Below are 22,105 nucleotides of genomic sequence, written 5' to 3' on the forward strand. Positions count from 1 at the left end.
TCAAGTGTGTTGTACATGTGGCCCCAATACTATTCCGTGGTATCGCAAAGCAAACGACGTACATTTTAAAATGTACGTTGTTCCCTTATACAAGCATGCGTCATATCGTTAATCATTATATATTATTAGTTCTTCCTGAAATATCCACTGTGACGACGACCCCCTGTGGGGCAGAGTGGGTTGTCTTCTGTGTTTCAGGCCTAGGGGCGGGGTCGTCATTAAGGAGATGAGCTACACCTGGGATCCATTTAGGTTTAATTTCAGGTTTAAAATCATTGTTTTGCAACAGACCTCATCTCTCTCCCTGTTTTGTTGCAGCCGGGCTGTAACACCAAATATTTATGAACAGATTAAAAACCTCTCTTTCTGTGGTTGTAGATTATCTACTTTTTTTTACTCAAAACTTGCCTTTTTCGAAACATCTACCATACTCTCTTCCCTTATACTCCCACTGAATGAACATCTTCTTATGTTCTCTCTTTCGTGTTCTCAGCGTGCTGTTTATTTTGACTCAAATAAACACGTTTGAGTCAAAATTGTGTGAGGCACATGTGTCAAACTCAAGGCCCGGGGGCCAGAGGTGGCACGCCATGTCATTTTATGTGGCCCGCGAGTGATTATTTGGTTTTAAAAATCTGTGCTAAAATAGGTCTATGCTGCTTTAAGGCGTGCATTGACCATAAACTACATTTCCCACAATGCATGGTGATTGTGTTACCTGCCTGGCATTGCCAATAGATCAGTGTATCATTGTATACGGGTCAATGACAAATAAAGCTTCTAAAAAGGTATTTTTAAAAAGTATTTTCAAAATAGATGTAATACATATTTTTGAACAACGTGTTTGAACATTTCTCATATATTGAATAACTATTCTAACCGTTTTAACTCATTTTTTAACAGTTTTTTTAACTTCACAACAAAAATGTAATAAAATAAATAAAAATATGTAATGAGTTATAAATACAGAAAGTTATTTAGCAATATGTTACAGAGTAGTTACCTTTATTTTACATTATATTCGGTTACATTTAGTTCCATTTATTCTGTATGACAGTTACATCTGGCCCTTTGAGGGTAACCATTATGCTGATGTGGCCCTCAGTGAAAATGAGTTTGACACCCCTGGTGTAAGTTGTTAATCAAAGTTCAAACCCAAAGTATTTTATTGTACTGCAAAACTATTTAAATAAAGTAACAAGGAAGAAGTATTTAAACATTTAATGAAAACAACATTTCAAAACATAAATATATATTAAAAAAAAGTATCATGAAGACTGCAACTCCTGAACATCATAAACCATGATGGTCTTCCAGAGATGGACAGCTACCGTAATTTAAATGGGATGGTAATACTGTACATCCTGCATCTATTCTGATTGCTATGTCGTGTTACAATGAGCCTGAAAAGTACTGCAGCATTCATTCGTGGTCTGCTGCTGTATCCCCAGGACAATTGGAGCACAAGTCATCTTCGTCTAGACAACAGAAAAATATAAAAATGTCAGTATGTCAGCAAACGCAATAAGACTACAGCCATATTATTATCACTCTTACCATTATAGGTGGTCCCACACCATGTGCAGTAAAAATGGACTCCTCTCAAATAGGATGTCAAAATTTGTAGTTTGTCAAATGCCTGTAACAGAGAAACAGTGCCAAATATATTTAATATTAAACTGGATTAATGATCACTGACTTTTTTTTAGCCTGTGCAAAATAATATACCAGCAAAATGGTCAGCCACTCTGATAAAAATATTAGCAAATACAAATTATTGCCCTAAGGTCATTAAATATGTATAGTTCTATCGGAGATGTATTATATTAAAAGATAGAATTTATTGCAGTGTGTCCTCAGAGATTAAGGGCACATGTTAAATCAAAAATACTGGCTTCACTGATAACATCGGTGCAGCTATTAAAATTCCCAAAATACATTTTAATTTTTCAGGTTGCGCAGTTCAATACAAGGGATGCTAAGCGCTGGAAATACTGAAGAACACTGGACCAAAAATGCCTGAGTGGAATCTCACTCAAAATAGTCTCAACCAGAAGAGAAGAAAACAAGGGTCTACAGCAGAGATGGGTTAAAATATAAACGGCTGAAAAAGACGAGGAAGTTGATGATGGACTGTGACAGAAATGGCAGTGGTGACTTCTCCCAGGGAACTCCAGCTAGAGTTAGCCAACGCTCTCTCCCTCCTTCCCCCTCTCTCATACACCTTTTAAGTAGATATTTAATGTATATAATGTTTTTACGGTCGATTAAAAGCAGACACACTTTCAATCTCTGCATGTTGCTGACACACTAAAATGAATAACGATGGTATACGATGGTATACGTTCCAATATGTGTTATTGTTTAAATGTAATTATTATTATAGAAAACATAATAATCTTAAATTAAACTGATTACTAACCGTTAATTCCGCAATCTCCTCTTCCTCACTCTCCTCTTCGTTAGCATCTTCCTCTTCATCTTCCTCAGCCTCTACTTTTGGCCAGTACCAGTCTTCTCTGGGGACAGTGATGTTCTGAAATGAAAAGAAAAACTATTATCTGGATCTCTCTGCAGTAATATTTTTTCTGTTGTACACTTGGATGTTCAATTCATCAAACCTGCTGACTGTCAAGTTGCTCACAGGCTCGCTGACTCTTTCTGAAATCTGCTTCGATCTTGCGGTCCTCTCGCTCTGTCCTCACCCTTGACCTGGAAAGAAACCGCTCAAAATTACAGACAGACATTCAATGAAACGCCTCATTGAAAACCGCAAACCTCACCTAAAATCTTCCAGAGATCGGGTATCATTCTGTTGTTTGGCTCGAACCTTCTGTCGATAATGTTCAAGTTCCTCCTCAGCTTTTCTTTTCTTTACCTCTTCCATTCCAATGCCACCTCTGTCTGATTCAGCATACACAGAAATGGGCACGGTAAGACATTTTTTGGAATGCACTTTCATTAAAAAAACAAACAAACAAACAAAAAAACATAGTGCTCACCGGTTTTGATGCTTAAAGGAATTGGATCAACCCTTCCTGCTCCTGAAGAAATAAACAATGATATCTTTGATTTGGGGACATAAATTGAGGTTTGAGAAAGACCAATCTTCATATCACACAAGAATCAAGATTATGATGATAAAGGGAAAACTTACCTTTCTTCCCGAGGCCTTGACCAGCTTTGTAACCCATTTTCTGCAAAAGTGCAAATCCCTTGTTCTCACTGCTGACTGAACTCTGCAGTGCTGCTTCACGACTTTCATGTTCCTGCTCCTTGTAGGTCCTCTGTCGGTTCTGAATGTTCTTCTCCTTTTGCTTGGTCTCCTTCTTCATTGCCTCTTTTACCCGCCTCGACATGCTGACTCCAGGCTTCACATCTTGTCTGACAGAAAGAGGAACATTGGAGAAAAAAAATGGTTAGTATAAGTAAGCAGTGATATTAGTCTCGTAGCAATAACTATGTGTGTATTTTCACAGGAAAATACTCCTTGGTTCAATTTTAGAACACTATTATTTTAGGTAAAATGGAGCCCGGCCGACATTATGCACATAGTACACTGGTCTTGACTTTTGGTTAATTGGACTTGACTCGGTTTCGGTCCTTTATAGCGTTATCTTAGTCTTGGCCATGACTTGGTGGTATTAACTACATTCGTCAACTTCCCAACACAACAATTTAGACATCGCCGTGATGTCCAGTGAGGTCGACAGACACACAAACACTTACATTTTATTGAGAAAAGCGTCAGACATATAATCCTCTTCCTCGTCGGACATTATGACCCCACCACAGGAGGAAATATTAAAGAAAACAAAAGCTATACATAAAACTGTCCAGTAGAGCACCGCTTCACCGATGTTTGGTTCGTTCATACATAAATTCCGTGTAGCTACAAGGTACAACATATCGGAAGTTCCGTACCGGGAAAAAGAAAATCTTATGAGCTTTGTGTGCACCAATGCGCACGTGAAAATAAACACACGCAATGTACAATATGTGTGTTTTCATATTAAAATCGCATTTTCTGCTTTTTATTTTTATTTAAAAATATTAACTGTTTTATGACCGGACGAAATTAAATGTAACACCACCGATCGTCGTCGTCACATTCGCCCCGGGTTATCGGAAACAGGTAGGATGAACAGTTTGGCCACAATTATGTTACAAATTGCAGGAAGGTGTCGTTACTGTGATGTTTTTGAACGACCGAATGATTAAAACTGTGACGCTAGACAGGTCCCGCTCAGTTTGGGTGACGATATATATCCCGAATTTAGCTTGTTAGTAGGAAAAGGCTAGCTTGGGTTGCTAACTAGCTTGCTGATGAACAGCTGTAGAGGGAGGTTGCTGTCAACACAGGACACCAAAGTGTCCAATCTGTTTAGCTTTATTTCATGAGAGCGGTTGTGACTTCATAATTACACATGTCTTTGCTACAATCCACACGTACTAAGAGTCAAAGTAAGCGATAAGACCGGACCAATTGATACCACTTTTGACTGTATTTTAAACGACCATCTATGAATGGAACGGATGATGATCGATATATTTTAACATCTTGCCTTCTCTCTTGAACACATAAGTGTATTTTATTTTTTAATTTCTATATCCTCATTGCTGACTGTTGAGATTTATGGTGGTTTTTCCTGTTTTGTTTTATCTGCTTAATGTGCTGGTAGTGGTAGTACTGGTACAATCACAATTCTTTCCAAGTCATAGCTAATGTGATTGGACACTAATGAGATACATGTACTGACGAGGCTGGCACATCCCCTCATCTAACATTACAGAGGCAAGGGAGTACAGCACCGTGTTGAGAGGTCTTCGCCATGGAGCTTGCTCACAGTCTGCTGCTCAACGAGGATGCCTTGGCTCAGATCACTGAAGCTAAGAGGCCCGTCTTCGTCTTTGAATGGCTCCGTTTCTTGGATAAAGTGCTTGTGGCTGCAAATAGGGTGACTCTCCATTTTGTTTCCTTTTTAGAGTTTTTGTATGAGCAGCGTGTGACTTTATTTGGTATTTCTCTGACAGGTGGATGTGAAGGAGAAGCAGAAAAAGCTGGTGGAACAACTGACAGGACTAATCAGCAGTGCCCCGGGACCACCAACAAGGAAACTGTTGGCCAAAAACCTTGCTACCCTCTACAGCATCGGTGACACATTCACAGTTTTCCAGACTCTTGATAAATGCAATGACATCATCAAAAGCAAAGATGACACGCCTGCATACTTGCCAACAAAACTGTAAGATCCCTTTAAGATATAACAGTGTGTGTGTGTGTGTTTTTTTTTTTAAAGGCTATCCTATTTAGAACACATTAATTGTGCATATCATGTTTCTATACATTTGAATATAACATTTGCAGTGCTATAAATAATACTGTAGGCATTCCTTCAAGGGTATTAAGGTTAAGCCAAATGTTGATCTGCTGAATGACATGTTTAAATGGGGGATTAAGTGCATATAAGCAGATATTGCACAGTGTGTCTGTGGTTCAAGCAGTGTCATTGGTATACTGCGGGGCTTAATTCATCAATCTGTAACATCTGTCTCTGCTGGCTTCTATTCAGCTATGGTAAAGGCCTCTTTAGACCATTGCAATACTACAGTGTTTGAGTATAGGTAATAATGCATTTAAAGCTTGATTGTGGACAGTTATAACTAAATTCACATCCAATATTTTCATTGTTTTGCTTACAGTGCTGCAGTGGCATGTGTTGGTGCTTTTTATGAGAAGATGGGCAGGATGCTGGGAAGCTCCTTTCCAGACACCATTAATAATCTTTTGAAGGCATTAAAGAGTGCCGAGGTAAGCTTTAAAGCAAGTGGAAGTAAATTATGGTCTTCCATTTTATTTTACAGCTAGAATGCATTTGATTGAATTGTTTATTTAAATGTAAAAAAACACTAAAATGACTAAAATCTATTATTCTGTTGATATAGTCCCAAGGCAGGGGAGAGATCCTCCTCAGCTTGCAGAAGGTGCTCAGTGGACTTGGTGGGGCAGCAGCTTCATGTCATAGAGATATCTACAAGAATGCACGCTCTCTACTCACAGACAGGTCCATGGCCGTACGCTGTGCGGTAGCAAAGGTTGGTCTCAGAAAAAGGTTTAAGCTGTTTTTGCTGTGTCATTTAAGTTGTCCAAATTCAGATGTGTTGAGCAAAGACACTGTTTTAGAAAACTTGACAGCAATTGCAGTATATATGGTACAATTTGGGTGGATAATATACAGGTCATACAGGCTGTGTGAACTGAGCATCTAAATCATTTGCGTGCATCTACAATAGGTGTATAATAAATGAATGATTTGCTCTAACTGCACATAAAGTACAGCAATGTAAAGGTTAGTAAATTGACTGCATCTTTATTGTGCTCATCTGATCAGTGTCTGTTGGAGCTGCAGAATGAGGCAGTATTCATGTGGACCACAGAACTGGAGAACATGGCCACAATGTGTTTTAAGGCCCTGGAAGGTTCCAATTATGGTGTTAGGGTAGCAGTGGCCAAACTGCTGGGGACCGTCATGGCCACTGCTTTGATGCCCAAACAAGCTGCTGGTAGGTTAATGAGTTGAGTTTATCGTGTAGTTTATATTTACTAGCTTGGCTCATCACATGATTCCTCATGATCTATTTTCTTGCTTTCCTCAGTGATGCGTCAGAATGTGAAGCGAGCCTCTCTGGAAGAGGTGCTAGAGCTGATGGCCACTGGATTTCTGCGTGGTGGATCTGGCTTCCTGAAGAGTGGAGGGGAGATGTTGAAGGGGGGAGGCTCTGTCAGTAGGGAGGTGCGGGTGGGCATCACACAGGTTAGTTGGATACCTAAAAACAAGAGAATCAATGAGAATGAGAATGTTCTGATTCAACCACAAAATGTAATATGTAATATTTCCTCCTCAGGCCTATGTTGTGTTTGTTACTACACTCGGGGGTCAGTGGCTTGAGCGCAACTTTGCCACATTCCTGTCCCATGTTTTGGACCTGGTCTCCCACCCACGGGCCACACAGACACACGTTGAGGCTGTGTACTCACGCCGCTGCGTCTCCTTCATGCTCCGTGCCACCCTGGGAGGCCTACTGGGAGAGAAAGCACAAATTGCAGCTGGCAAAGAAATCTGCCAAGCCATCGGCAAGCAAATGAGGGCAGTGGGTAAGGAGGATGGGGGGGAAATATCACGGTTCAGAGCATTGCAGAGTAAGTACTCATCCATTATTATCATTTTTAATGCACCTGTCATTCACTTTGTAAACTTGCATGGTTTGCGCTTTTGCTGTATGCGATGGGTTTTCTTTTCTTTTCTGTCTTGTGTTGTGTGTGGAGATGGCTTTCCCAATTGGGGTGTTTTTTTCTGCTTTAAGTCTCCCTCTCTGCTTTTGCCTCTTTTGAATCTGCCTTTTTTCTCTTTGTTTATTTTTAACAGACAGCATTAAAATCCTCATTAACACTATCCACTGCCAGCTCAACATTTGAGTTTCCTATCCTCTCATTATTGCACATCCTTCATGGCTGTTTGACTTTGAATTTTTATTGAGTTACGATCCCTTAGGAGCAGATAATATAACTCTTTCTGTCTGTTAACATGTGGCTGACACCACCAGAAAAGCTGCATGTGCCAATAAAATCACAGATGCACTGTAGAAAGAAGTCATTTCCCTCAGCAACAAGATATCATATTTACATCTTATGTTTGGCCATTATTTACTTTCATTTATTTAAGTTGCTCTTTTTCTGCTCTACAATGACACATCCATTTTTTAAAATCATGTTTATATCATTCATAAAGGATGACTCTTACTCTGATTTGCTTTGCAACCTTTGACCTTTTAGATATGATAGACGACCTACAATGTTTTTGTTTGCGCTGATGTTGCAAGAGAGAGAAATTCGAATAAATGTCAAATGTTGCTGTCTCTTGAGACATGGTCGAGGGTCCTTCATCTTTCACTCTGTACTTGCTGCATTTCCAAGCAGCTGGATCTTTAAGACTTCTTGAAATGAGAAATGTCTGTGCTAAAAGTGGCTTGGAAAAGATTTCTTGGAGCGGAATGGGATTGGGATGTCCCAGAGTATGTTACATTTGGTTTTACAGAGTCCCTTTATAGTATTGTGTTTTGTGGAAAGTAAAACTTGACTGCCACAATTCAACAAGCTTTAAATGTTTCCCCAAAGACAGTGATCTGTTTGAACTTTTACCAGTTTAAAGCAATGAGGATTTCAATAAATGTTAAATAATAAAATATAAATGGATAAATGTCAATCAAACAGGGTTAGCAGCAATTAAATTAATCTTCTTTTATTCTGAACAGTTTTATATAAAAAAAAAAAGTTTTGAGCTTTTGGCATAAACATTTCTCCTCTCTTTTTTTGAAGTAGTAGTAGTAGTAGTTTTGTAGTTTGCAGATTGATGTGTGACAGTACTGCATTGCTTAATGTGGTCAGTCAGTTATTTGTTGTGTTTACAAGCTACGACAGGCTTATTTTTGATAGTGTGATATGATCACTGTCTTCTGAATCAAAATACCTCAGTTTATTTTGCTCTTGATTGATGGCCACCTTATCAATCGATGCTGCACACATTCTGAATTATGAATCAAGTGAAATGAATTGTTCAATTTCCGATGGGTTACGTTTAGTTAGACTTACAACATACCCAATATTGTTGGCAAGAGTTTTGATCTCCTTCCGTTGTATCTTATCATGTTTTTTTTTGTCTTTGTTTCTCTTTTTCTGCCACTTTCTATCCCAGAGGCTGTTGTGAATGACATCAGTGGAGAGAACAAGGCGGGGGCAGCTGACGTCTCTGCCAGTCAGCATGTTATGGTGTGTGCATTAAAAGAACTGGGCAGTTTAGTCCAGAGTTTGAGTGCCACGGCTTCACCGCTCATCCAGGAGCCTTCCATTGGTAAGAGGCTAAACATGAATGTGATTTATCAGTGCTCTTTAAAGTTCATTGTGTAACACTGAAGAGGGGTTATTGGCAGAAATTAAATCTATAAACTCCAGTCTGAAAGAGTTACTTAAAGGTACAGTGAACATTTAGCAACATTCATTTAGCAACAGCCTTTTCAAGTGTGTTGGAGAATCTGTGTAACATTTAGTTTGCATCAAAACTCGAAAGATGTTCAGTTTGTCCATTGTTAGCGCTGTAGACCTAACCCCACTCTTGATACAAATATAAAAGGCTCATTCTGGGGTAAAGGGAAAACACAGTTTTTATCTTCAAGTTTTACCAAATAAAGATTATTTCCCCAAAATATTACACAATGGACCATACAAACATATTTCATTTTCCTTCCACCAGGACTACTTGAGACTGTGACGTCAGTGCTGCTGCACCCCAGCATGGCAGCTCGCTTGGCGGCTGCATGGTGCCTACGCTGTGTTGCCGTGGCCCTACCATATCAACTGACCCCACTGCTTGACCGCTGCGCAGAGAGAATCAACAACCTGAAGAGTTCTCCTGAAGCTGTGAGCGGCTACAGCTTTGCAATGGCTGCTCTGCTCGGAGGTGTCAACCAGTGCCCGCTGGGTATCCCCCACTCCAAGGGCAAGGTGTGCAATCTCTAATGGCACAGAGATCACTCTCTGATTTACTCTTATCGGTTCCTTGTCTTTTGTTTTTGGCAGATCTTGACTCCCTGTACTAGCTTTACTGATTGCCCTGCATATATCAAGATGAAGTTGTCTTCATTCCTTTCTTGTAGTTGGTGGTCAGTATAGCTGAAGATCTCCTGCGGACAGCAGCTCAGAATAGTCGCCTGTCCCTGCAGCGCACACAAGCTGGATGGCTTCTGTTAGGGGCCCTCATGACTCTGGGTGAGTCTCTCAAACATTGCTCGTCTCTTTCTTTTGATTTATAAGCAATATGTTTACATTCTTGCCAGCATGATCACGACATTCTGTTTGTCTGCAGGTCCTTCCCTCGTACGCTATCACCTCCCGAAGATGCTGCTTCTGTGGAGGAATGTGTTCCCTCGCTCCCAGAAAGAACTGGAGGCAGAAAAAGCGAGAGGAGACTCCTTCACGTGGCAGGTCACTTTGGAGGGACGAGCTGGAGCACTGTGTGGTAAAGGAACACCTTCCTGTTTACCTTCACATGCTCTTAAATGTCAGTAGATACAGTGAGTTCTGACCATCTTTCCTGTTTCTTTTCTCCATAGCCATGCGTAGCTTTGTGGCCCACTGTCCTGAGCTGCTTACAGAAGACATGATCCGGAGGCTGATGACTCCCATTGAATGTGCAATGACCATGATGTCTCAGTAAGTGTGATGTCCTTCTGTTGAAGATATAAAAAATATTTTGTCTTTGTCTCAGGGTTTCAATAGTTTTGTACACAGTTGCTCTATGTCTGTCAAGTGGTTTATGCGTTTTCAACTTTTTCAGTGTCCCTGCCATTATTAAGGTCCATGGTGCTCACCTGAAAGCAAGTGCAGCAATGGTGAGGCTCAGGTTGTATGACATCCTGGCGCTGTTGCCTCCTAAGACCTATGAAGGTAAAGTGTTAAATTTCACTTTTTTTTTTTTTTTTTTTTTTTTTTAAACGGAAAGAAAATCAAGATTCCTTATTTCAAACCCAGTTTTCTTATTTTATAGGCAGTTTCAATGCCTTGCTGAGGGAGCTGGTGGCTGAATTCACTTTGACTGACAACTCAGCCAACACGACCACCTCTTTGCTGCGGTCTCTCTGTCACTATGATGACAGTGTCCTCATGGGCTCCTGGCTCCAAGAGACAGACCACAAGTCCATAGAGGATCAGGTCAGGATAAATCTGATTGAATATCGTTAGAATATTAAAAAAAAAACATTTTCATGAGCTAACGGGTTAAGAGCAATGATCTTTTCTGTTTGATTTCCTGTCCAATGTTTGCAATTTGCATTTGGTGTTAGTATTGCTCTATTATTATCCCTAAATAGCTGCAGCCCAACAGTGCATCTGGCAGTGGAGCACTCGAACATGATCCTTCCTCAATCTACCTTCGTGTCCCTGTCGGCGAAGCCATCCCCGGACCTCTCCCTTTGGGTGTGTCTGTCATCGATGCTTCTGTGGCTCTGTTTGGTGTGGTTTTTCCACATGTCTCCTTCAAACACAGGTGAGGAGATTTGTTGAAATGTTAAAACATGCACCTGTATTCATATTTGCAACATTTCTCAGTTTTAGTGACGTCTTGTTTTGTCACTACAAACCTTTATGGCATGGTTGTTTGTAAATGATTCCTGTCTTTGCACATGATGCAGGCTGCAGATGCTAGACCACTTTGCAGAGTGTGTAAAGCAGGCTAAAGGTGTTCGACAGCAGGCAGTCCAACTTAACATCTTTACTGCAGTGCTTAGTGCCCTCAAGGTGAGATAACCTGCGTTATATCATTTTAACAAAGGGATATTATCTTTATTATTTGATATGTACAATGGGAAATAATGTACATCCTGTTTATGTTTAAAGGGCTTGGCAGAAAACAAGAGTACTCTAGGTCCTGAGGAGGTGCGTAAGTCAGCCTTGGCCCTGGTGATGGGAGCTTTGGACAATCCTAACCCCATCCTGCGCTGTGCTGCTGGGGAAGCTCTGGGCAGAATGGCTCAGGTGGTGGGTGAGGCTACCTTCATCGCCAGAATGGCACAGACCAGCTTTGACAAGTAGGCTTTTTTTTTATTTTTTATATGTGCTGTTAATTCTGTAATTTCTCCTCTTAATCTGAAGTGTCAACTCACACTCATTTGAATCATTAAAATCTGTTTGCCATGGTCAAAGATGTTTTTAGTATAAGCGTCAGTCGTACATTCTCATGAATCTATCTTGAACTACATCTGTGTCATTTGCTTTAATCACATGATCCATATCTTTCTTCCTCCTCCATTTCCAGATTGAAGTCGGCCCGTGATGTAGTTTCAAGGACAGGCCATTCACTGGCTCTTGGCTGTCTGCATCGATATGTTGGAGGAATTGGCTCAGGGCAGCACTTAAAGACCAGTGTTAGCATTCTGTTGGCTCTGGCCCAGGATGGTTCCTCTCATGAGGTCCAGGTATGGTGAATTACTCAGGATGAATATTTTATACATACAAATTCATTAATATCTGAATACAAATTGAGTTAAAATGGTTGTTCTTTTTGTGCCTTAGCTGCTTCTCTACAAACTTAATTAGAGTTTGGTTAACTTGGATGCTGTTTTACATATTGCATTTCATTTTGAAACAATTATACCATTTACTTCAGGCTTTGTTTCCTCATATTACTCGTATTACTTCAGCTATTACTAATGCAGTTGCCCTTATGTGTTTTTGGCAGACATGGGCTCTGCATTCTCTGGCACTGATTGTGGACTCCAGTGGTCCCATGTACAGAGGCTACGTGGAACCCACCCTGTCCCTGGTGCTTACCCTGCTCCTCACAGTGCCCCCATCTCACACTGAGGTACACCAGTGTTTGGGCCGCTGTCTGGGAGCTCTCATTACCACCGTTGGACCTGAACTACAGGGTAAAAGCAACTTCATAAACATCCTTTTGTCTCATTTTATTCATTTGTGCATGTAATATACCCTTTTCTGGCCAGCAGAGAGCAGTGTTATTAATTTGAACCCACCACAGATTACTGAAGCAGATGCATCGACATACTGGGCGTCCTCGAACTGCTAAAAAATGTTAATTTCTTTCAAGTTTGTCACTAATCTGTATTTGCTGGTTTGCTAGGAAATGGAGCCACTATTTCCACCATCCGCTCATCCTGCCTGGTTGGTTGTGCCATAATGCAGGACCACTCTGATTCCCTCGTGCAGGCAGCTGCCATCTCGTGTCTGCAGCAGCTGCACATGTTTGCTCCACGTCATGTCAACCTGTCCAGCCTGGTGCCGTGTCTCTGTGTAAGAGACACATTTCAGATTACAAATATGATTCTCATAATTTGATTCAATCACAATTATTATTTTCTTCTGTGGTATGGGATCCATGCAGGTGCACCTATGCAGCTCTCACCTGTTGCTGCGTCGTGCTGCCGTGGCCTGCCTCAGACAGCTCGCCCAGAGAGAGGCTGCAGAGGTTTGCGAATATGCCATGAGCCTGGCGAAGAGAGCAGGAGACAGCACTTCAATCAGTGAGTAGAAATCCTGAATCCTATCAAGTCATACCTTAATAGAGCTCTGTGACTCATTTACTCCAACTTTGCCCCTGGTTCAGACCTAAACATCACAGAGACCGGTCTGGAGGGTGTTCTGTTTGGTATGCTGGATCGGGAAACAGACAGGAAGCTGTGCTCTGATATCCATGATACACTGGGCCACATGCTGTCATCTCTTGCTGTTGAAAAGCTTTCTCACTGGTTGAAACTCTGCAAGGATGTCCTTGCAGCAACTACAGGTAAAAGTACAAAACAACAAAATGTGATACATTATCCTTCCCTGTCCCTGAAGAAATTAAGGATGAAAAAGAAACAAAATAAGTATGATAAAGCAGAGGGAGAAATCAACTTAGGTCAAGTCAAGTCGATCTTGATCCATCCAACCATTGTATCTGTCTGCTTTCAGACGTAGGAGGACCTGTTACATTTGAAGTGGAAAAAGATGAGGAAGACTCTGAAAAAAAGGATGAGATGGACGATGACACCATGTTCACAGGCCTGGGTGAAGATGACAAGTCCAAACCTTCAGTAGCGCCACGTTGGGTGACGCGGGTTTTTGCCGCTGACTGCTTGTGCCGCATCATCCTCCTGTGTGAGAATGCAGACAAAGCACACTTTGACCTGGCAACTGCTCGCTCTGCGAAAGCCAAGAACCCCAAAGGTAGAACTCATCATGCTGCCAGAAAAGAGTCCAGTAAATTACATTTTCCTTTTCTTTTTTGTTTTTCGATAAATTCATATAGTAAATCCTTTTGCAATGCCAGGCACTTCTAGTTTCAACTGCTAAAGAAGCTCATTCAAATGCTTTCATGTAAAGATGGAAACAAGCTAGAGATGTGCAAGCAAAACGAGGAAGGATTATTTCAACCTTGCCAGATGAATGAGGAAAATTTGTTACAAGCATCTTAAACTAAATAAGAATTTTACCAAGTAGGTATTGAGAACATAGTGTAGTGCAGAAGCTCAGCCAATTTTAGAAAATGGGATTAAATGGATGGTTGGTTTGTCCATTTAATATATTGAAAGGTGCACTTTGGCTGCAACTCTGCAATCTCAGCCTCAAGGTCAATATATATATATATATATATTTAAATCACTGTATGGACATACTGGAAACAGATTTTTTTTATTTCATCTTCGGTTTATTCTCAAAAAGAGGAAGGTGATTAAATGCAGTAAAACCACAGAGAAAATGTGTACATTGTTCTTAGCATTTTGAAAGCAAATGTATTAAATGATCAGTGGTAAACACTGAAATTAACAGAAATGTGTTCTATGTGGTCACAGTCCTGATGACTGATTAGATATTTGTTTACATTCCTCACAGTCCTTTATGGTTTTTCTTCACATCCAGGAGATCTGTTGGTGCTCCATTTATCTGACCTTATCCGCATGGCCTTCATGGCAGCAACAGACCACAGTAACCAGCTGAGGATGGCTGGTCTGCAGGCCCTGGAGGACATCATTAAAAAGTTTGCGTCCGTACCAGAGCCTGAGTTCCCGGGACACGTTATCCTGGAACAATACCAGGCCAATGTGAGTGGAAAACATCAAATTCCAATATGGCACAAAAGTGCTGAATTGACAGTGACACAGCAAAATTTAGTTAACTCTTATCTATAATTTCTGCATTTAGGTTGGAGCTGCCCTAAGACCTGCATTCTCACCTGATACACCATCTGACATTACGGCTAAGGCCTGCCAGGTAAGAGAAAATGTTACCAACAGAAACAGTTAACTGTCTGATGTATGTACTGCAAACATGCAAATATCACACCTATGCCACTGCCATCAAGCCTTAAATATGTTCATGTATTTTTAATATATTAGTGACAGTTAATTATAATTACTGCACATTGAGTCATTGTCAAATATTCTGCTTTAATGCCGTTTGACTTTTTTGAAAAATCCTCCCTTTTTTTGAAAAATTTTCCTCTCTGTGTCTCTGGCCCTTATCTTTATAAAGGCCAAAATCTTATTCTCTAGGATTTCTCTTTTTTCAACAGAGCTGATAACTTGGATCAACATAAAGAACATTTAAATAATGTCTATAAAATGACAGGATCACATGATGTGCCGTATGCAGCATTGTGTCTATGTACATTTAAAAGCTGCCTCAGACTCCTGCCCTTGGCCTTATGACACTCATTTTCCTGTAATCTTATAAATGTGTGCTCCACTTGTGCAGCTCTGACATGTCAGTCCCATTTATTAATAGCTTTTCCTTGACACCTTTTCACCCCCCTTAATGGCATGTGTGATTGCTGATCACGCCGGAGTGCTCTCTTATATAATGTACTGTAGGTTCTTAATTGTTTCTCATGAATTGGAAGAAAAATAATAACTTAAAGAACAAAATGTTACTACTCTTATTTCTTAACTACAGGTGTGCAGTACGTGGATCGGTAGTGGCGTGGTCAGTGACCTCAATGACCTGCGGCGAGTCCACAACCTGCTTGTGTCATCACTGGACAAGGTGCAGGCTGGGAAGGGCTCGTCCAGTCAGCTGTACAGCGAAAGTGCCACCACGATGGAGAAACTGGCTGTCCTGAAGGCGTGGGCTGAGGTCAGACTGAAGGCGCTCATCGACACACATGTTACACTGCGAATGATTTACATCATAAATCTGACTGTGAACAATGGCTGTCTTTCTCAGGTGTATGTGGTGGCAATGAAGGTGAAAAAAGAAGCTGAGTCTAAGCCTGCCAAGCCAGTCCGAAGTGTAGATGATGACGAAGATGAGGACGATGTGGGCGCAGATGTGCTTCCACCTGACAGTCTCATCACTTTGGTGCAGCCAGAGCTGCCCTCGCTGAGCCGCTTGTGGCTGGCCATGCTGCGCGATTATGCCCTGCTCACTCTGCCTGCTGAGTTCTCCAGTCAGCTGCCCCCAGATGGTACAAGGCAGATTTCTAACTAAATGCTGAATATAATGTCTGGACCATTCAATTTAGACGTTCTAATAAGAGATTTAACTTGCTAAACACAAATTTTTGACTACTTCATTTTTAAATGGATACATTTTCCACTATTGTGACTTTTCCAAGGTGGAGCATTTTATACTCCCGAGACTATAGACACAGCAAGGATTCACTACCGCAGCTCTTGGGCCCCTGTCCTGCATGCTGTGGCCCTTTGGCTGAGCAGCACTGGGTTTGGAGCTGATGAAGAGATAGAAGAGGTTCCTTCAGTTCCCTCCAAGTCTCCTGCCCTCCCACAAGTAGCCCTCTCCTCCACGAAGACCTTTGAGGAGACTGTCAAAGACAGGATGCATCTAATGTTGGGTAAGCACTGGATCTCAAACTTTTTAAATACCACCCGAGAAAATATTGTAATATACTTCAGACACTGGCATGGATTAGTGGAGCGAGCGATAAGGTGACTAATTATTAATATTTAATTTATCCTCTCTGATCCATACCCTGGTATATACAGTCAAACAGTATTTTAGATTTTTAGTACCACCAGAGGAAGCTCACACTGCAGTTTGAGAACCATGGGTCTAGAACATAGACATGACTTGCAGGGTTGAGGAGGAGCATGTAATATACTTAGGCAAGCAAAGAGGAGCTGCTTTGTGTTTACTTAAGCCATTTATCTTCCTTGCATCTGCCAGAGGTGGGAGAGGGGAAAAAATAGCTTGAAAACATCCTAAGTGCTTCTTGTGTTCTGTCTCTCAGGTGTCAGTATAGAGTTTCTTTGCTTCCCACGTCCCGAAGAGCCCATTGAGCATGTGATGTCTTGCCTGCAGGCCCTGTACACTCTGCTAGAGTCTCATTGTGCTAAGACTCATATTGCAGAGGACCAGGTAAATACACAAAATGAATATAAAGTATAAAGAGTATAGAGATATTATTTCTTTGGACTAATGTTAACGCTACATTTGCTACACATGCTTAGTCAGTTTAAAACAGGACCACTATATTTCAACTGAAACACTGCAAAAACAGAGCTTAAAACTGACTAAGCTTTAAGTTCCAGTGTCATTCGCCTGAGATGTACTGTAATGAAGCATTGAACAATAAAACGTTTATAGACATAGTCACAGGATATTTATCAACCTCGATTGCCAATTTAAATAACTGACTGCCACATGAAGGATGATGGGGCAGGCTTCCAATTATACACATGGTTTTGATAATTAAAAGTAATGTGTATTTCTCACCGATATTAAGTGAAACTGTTAAAAGGGACGGGCCCTGTTGGCCCTATGACACACTTAGTATAGAGTTTTGCTCTAGAAATGGAAGCAAGGATCCCTCTTCTGAACTGGGACACAGCATATATCTGCCTTGGGCTAAAGGCTTTCACTGCCACTTACTAACAACAGATTGCAAAATGAGCCATAGTAGTCGTGTGAGAGGCTTCACTGCATAGTTTAAATGCAGTCCCTACATAGTGGTGTTATTATAATTGGGATTTCTGTTGCAGCTATTGGCAGTGGAGCTCCTCAACGTGCTCCACAGGCTGCTGTTGACACGGGACCCTCCTGCTGTCCAGCTGCAGGTCTCTGCTGTTGTACAGGAGACCATCAGAGCTGCACAGGACCATCTGCAGCTACAGAAGACGAGCAATGGTCAGAATCTTAAATGCTGAAAATTAATTTTCCACCCCATAGTTCCAGGAATTTATAATACCAGGAATATTTTCAAGGAACTATTGGCACTTGCTCTTGTTGTCGAAATGCACATTTATATTACATGGCATTTAATATTCATTCTGAAAAGTGTGTTTTGTTTTCTAAAAGATGACTGTCAAAATGACTTGTTTTCATAGTCATCGTAAAGTTTTGTGGGTGTGTGAGTAAGCTGGGTCAATGTGTTTTTTTGCTCAGGCAAAGAGGAAGAAGGCGAGAAAGACGTTCAGCCAGGGAGACTACGGGAAGGCGGAGACACAGGGGAGCTCGTCCCTGGCAAGTCTTTAGTGTTCGCAGCAATGGAGCTGCTCGTGTTCATTCTGGTCCGCCACTTGCCCCAGCTTAATACACGTGTGAAAGAGTCACCCAGCCATGTGCCGCTCAGGCCTCAGCGACTGCCCGAAGAAAGTGCTCGCCTTGTGGCAAACACAGTTTCTATCTTGGCAGAGCTGCCCTCACTCTGCTCTCCTGCTGGTGAGGCCTGAAGCTCAATTCAACTACACAATAGCCCAATGCAAAATGTGTAACACAGATGCACACACAAAAGCCTATCCTGTTTCTCTACAGTTTTTGATCCATTTGCTTTTTTGTTCTGCATAGGGAAAATTAATAATATTATCACATCATAACCAGTCTGTTTTTTTTGCCTTTAAAGGAAGCATGACTATCTTACCGACAGTGCTTTACCTAATCACTGGAGTGCTGAGGGAAACTGCCCTCAAGACTTCTGACAACTTGGTGCCCTTGCCTGCGTCTGCTGCCTTACAGGGCATTAAAACCATCATCACCTCACCACTGGCCCGTGTGGAGGGCATACAGACACAGTGGTCCAGCCTTGTGAGGAGCAGTCTAGCATCTGTCCTTGAGTACTCACAGTCAGGTACGCATGAAGGGATGGCCTTGGCCTCTACCTCCCTGTAAAGGACAGGGTTCCTGTAGATCCATCAAAAAAAAAAATGTTAAAGTATGAACACATCTGAGTAACATTACTCATGATAGCTGAACCAACAACACATGTTTCTGACCAGATGCATGCTGCATTCTAGCTTCATGTACCCACTTCACGCACTAGTCACTTAATTCCTGACAACATGGGAAGGAGTAAATTCCACAAAAAAACAAGCTACATGGCTGAAACAGATGCCAGCCGATGTGTTTGAAGTGTTTCAAGGCAGTGGAGTCCCACTTGCTCAGGGCAAAACACAGCTAAGAAATCAACCTGCCAACAATGCCAGGTATTTTCCAGCTGTATTCTCATCTCTACTAAGACTCCACCCCCATCTCCAATACTGACACGAGGAACAGCAGTACTAGTTCTGCAGACGGCATTCTGGTGTACGCCTTTATTGTGAAATGATCTCTAATTTCATTCCATGTGACATAAAACAAAGTTTTTAATTCTTGATTTTCTTTCATAATTTAACATGTCTAAACCTGCAACAAGTAGTAAAAATCACTTCATAAAGTACTGACAACATTGCATGTTTGTGTATTCCTGTAGATGAGTCCAGGCCTGACATGGATGAGGTCAGTATGTTGACAGCAATTACGCTCTTCCTGCTGTCTGCCAGCAGCGAACTTGTTGGAGTGACAGTCCTGCAGAAGGGCTGCATGGACAGCTTTCGAAATGCCCTGAACTCCAGTGATCCGGTGGTAAGCACATGTGTGAAGAGAGCGTGTGCATAAATACATGATTTTTAATGTACACTCAAGGCAACAAGCAAGGCGGTCACAAATGTGCCTCCGTAGCACACGCCTGTTTTTCTGGGTGAATCCACATGATTGCACTGAGATATAAATATAACTTTTTAGTTTTACTTTTTAGAATACAGTGATTTCATACTTGGGCCACAGAAGTAGGTCAAAATGGTCTCTGTCGAATCTAAATTAAGCTTTGAACCTCCATCATCCAAAGCCAATGTTCCTGAGAGGGTGCTTCAAACACTGAGGGTTTTTCTTTGAATTTGAAATGCTGTACCAAAACATTGTCTTTGTTTTGATTTGTTTTCTTATTTAAATGTTTTAGAATTCTGTTGCAACGTTGGTCAATCTCAGCAGCTCCAAGGTTTTTTTTTCTTGGTCACAACGAATGCAACATAAGCGTGATCCTCAAGGGACTCAGATAGAAACACCTCTTATGTTTTGTTTTTTATGCGTTTTTAGGCATGATGTGTTTTGGCCAATGTAAGTAAGTGATTTCATTCTTTTTGATACAGGTACAAACTCGGTGTTACCAGCTACTGTTGTCAGTGTTTCAGCACTCCAACCGCGCTCTGTCTACCCCATACATCCATGCTCTGGCTCCGCTTATGGTGGAGAAGCTGAAGGCAGTGGAACGTAGTCGGCCAGGGACTGCTGCTGAGCTGCAGGCGGTGCAGGAGGGCATCCGCGTCCTGGAGAATCTAGTTGGCATGGGGGAAGAGCAGAACCGTAAGTATGCCTCAGTCTAATGGACCAGTAAAGTACCAAATGTGTTCCATTAAACTGTTAAGCTTTTTAACTAGGTCTTTCATAGTGTGTAGAGTTTGTGCTATCAGGAAAACAGTGCATTAATGACTACATTTAGAATCTCTGCTCAGCTTAACTATTAATATTGCATTATATAATCAACCTTATATTTTCATAATTTAAAAATAAATATTTTAATTCCTTAAAAAAACAGAAAGTTGTGGTGAGTAGTAGTTAATTCCATGTTTGGTGTTGTTCAATAAATTCATTATTTTGATGTATAAAAAGTAAATAAATGTCAAATACATCCTTCACATCATTACATCTGAGAAACATTGAATGTTTGATTATTTAGCTTGATAAATAAGTTGATAAATAAATGCAATTCAAATTTCACTACAAAGTTGATTACATATTTGTTTAACATTTCCAAAAATACTTAGTGGGACTTTACAATGTCATTATTTTTCTGTGTTCAGGAGTGCAGTTGCTGGCTCTTCTTGTGCCAACTCTCATCTCCTACCTTTTGGATGAAAATGCCATCTCCTCTGCGCCCCAAGTCTCCAAAGGCCTGCATGATTTTGCCCTTCAGAACTTAATGCGGATTGGCCCCCTCTATCCAGCTGCTTTCAAGATAGTTATTGGTGCAGCACCTGAGCTTAAAACCCGCCTGGAATCTGCTGTGCGGGCCAACCAGGCCAGCAGCAAAGCCAAAGCTGCAGCCAGACAAGCTCAGCCAGCTGCGCAAACGGCACCAACCATCAAACTTAAGACAAGCTTCTTCTGAACACGCCACTATGCACTCTCACATTCACTCTAGTCTTTTTTTTGTTGTTGTTAGAGTACTACATATCAGGTCTGTAGTTTTCTGAAATGTATTTATTTATTCTTCATCTCGTTGTTTTGATAAATGGAAACTCTTCTTGAAATCAAGACAGTTATGTAAATATAATTATACAGCCTTTGAATGTTCACCATTAAAAAATCATTTTAAAATCTGTAGGAAATTCTGATTATGTGAATGTATATGTGGTCTTGATGCCTGTTTTTATAAAGGGGCATGAATTTGATTTTGACGTTTAACTGAAATTTGTCTGCTCATCGTCCTTCTTTTTCTGAATGCTGATGTTTACTGTCCCATTTTTCATCACCATTAGGTTGGCAGCCATTTTATTCAATGATTAGTTTTTTAAAAACAGGAGAGGATCCGTTGATTGTTACTGATGGGTCTCTCTTTCATTCTAAAGGGTGTTTTGTTCTAATGTTTAATTTAAAATGTTTTTTGTTTTTTTTAATCAATCCTACCACATGTTTCAAAAGTAGATCTCATCAGACACTGTGGAATATAGAAATCATGCTTTAAATTGTTTTAGGCCGGCATTTCCATTCTTTCAGATAACAGCTGAAAATGGGGGAATACTACATTTAATAGAATTGTTATATATCATGCTGATTGTGGTCTAGCTTTATCGGTTTCAGTCATTTGAACATCAGTGCTAGCCACGTGAATAGATAGACATCAGTACCATTAGGACATTGGCACACTTGTTAAAATGGCCTTTTGTAAAATGCTGCAATTTCTTTTAAATATGAATAAAGTTGCTTTGACATCGCTATGCTGTTGCCGATAAGTGGTTACACTGGGTTTTTATTTTTGAGTAATTTGTTCATCGCAGAGTTGGCATGTGTTTGTAAGTGTATTTGCCGTACAAACCAGTGACATCCTTAGTCACATCAAGCTGAAACTCAACCTCACACACAACTGGCCAGTCACAGTCGTGTAGTGTAGAATTTCAGTTGTCCAGACCTAAACATCTAGATGTCGGGAATGGGTTTTTACAGAGATTGATTTGCGTTATAATTGAAAAACTTAAGTTTAAAAATATGTTGTGTCTTTTTTTGTAA

General features: G+C 40.8%; 2 protein-coding genes across 2 annotated transcripts; one reads left to right on the forward strand and one right to left on the reverse strand.

Moving 5' to 3' along the window:
• Positions 1 to 1,330: 1,330 nt before the first annotated feature.
• gpatch11 (G patch domain containing 11) lies at positions 1,331 to 3,816 on the reverse strand. Its single transcript, XM_083898103.1, has 8 exons — positions 3,730 to 3,816; positions 3,158 to 3,384; positions 3,003 to 3,044; positions 2,784 to 2,904; positions 2,622 to 2,712; positions 2,423 to 2,536; positions 1,558 to 1,639; positions 1,331 to 1,478 (listed from the first exon to the last, which is right to left on the reverse strand). Exons 1-8 carry the CDS (start codon positions 3,777 to 3,779, stop codon positions 1,423 to 1,425), a joined length of 783 nt encoding a protein of 260 aa, XP_083754229.1. The 5' UTR covers positions 3,780 to 3,816; the 3' UTR covers positions 1,331 to 1,422.
• Positions 3,817 to 4,832: 1,016 nt separating this feature from the next.
• Positions 4,833 to 20,988, forward strand: heatr5b (HEAT repeat containing 5B; the record flags this gene model as incomplete). The annotated part of the gene is made up of 35 exons (XM_083898124.1): positions 4,833 to 4,958; positions 5,035 to 5,246; positions 5,704 to 5,812; positions 5,947 to 6,096; positions 6,393 to 6,564; positions 6,658 to 6,815; positions 6,907 to 7,156; positions 8,754 to 8,909; positions 9,309 to 9,559; positions 9,712 to 9,823; positions 9,921 to 10,073; positions 10,168 to 10,267; positions 10,392 to 10,501; positions 10,602 to 10,765; positions 10,924 to 11,099; positions 11,245 to 11,350; positions 11,450 to 11,640; positions 11,868 to 12,027; positions 12,291 to 12,480; positions 12,693 to 12,862; positions 12,954 to 13,096; positions 13,147 to 13,355; positions 13,523 to 13,777; positions 14,471 to 14,652; positions 14,753 to 14,821; positions 15,503 to 15,682; positions 15,773 to 16,013; positions 16,164 to 16,400; positions 16,797 to 16,924; positions 17,548 to 17,692; positions 17,951 to 18,226; positions 18,408 to 18,632; positions 19,254 to 19,405; positions 19,969 to 20,182; positions 20,680 to 20,988. The coding sequence occupies 35 exons, from the start codon at positions 4,833 to 4,835 to the stop codon at positions 20,985 to 20,987; spliced, it is 6,180 nt and encodes a 2,059-aa protein (XP_083754250.1). The 3' UTR covers position 20,988.
• Positions 20,989 to 22,105: the final 1,117 nt, after the last annotated feature.

Source organism: Microchirus variegatus (genome assembly GCF_963457635.1).
Source record: "Microchirus variegatus genome assembly, chromosome: 11".
Classification (NCBI taxonomy): Eukaryota; Metazoa; Chordata; class Actinopteri; order Pleuronectiformes; family Soleidae; genus Microchirus; species Microchirus variegatus.

Bases quoted from the DNA above. Each gene is read 5' to 3' on its own strand.
- gpatch11 (XM_083898103.1), bottom strand. From the start codon at position 3,779: ATGTCCGACGAGGAAGAGGATTATATGTCTGACGCTTTTCTCAATAAA. The intron at 3,045-3,157 runs GTAAGTTTTCCC...TTATTTCTTCAG, and splicing joins TCAAGGCCTCGGGAAGAAAG to GAGCAGGAAGGGTTGATCCA. The intron at 1,479-1,557 runs GTAAGAGTGATA...TCTGTTGTCTAG, and splicing joins GTGTGGGACCACCTATAATG to ACGAAGATGACTTGTGCTCC.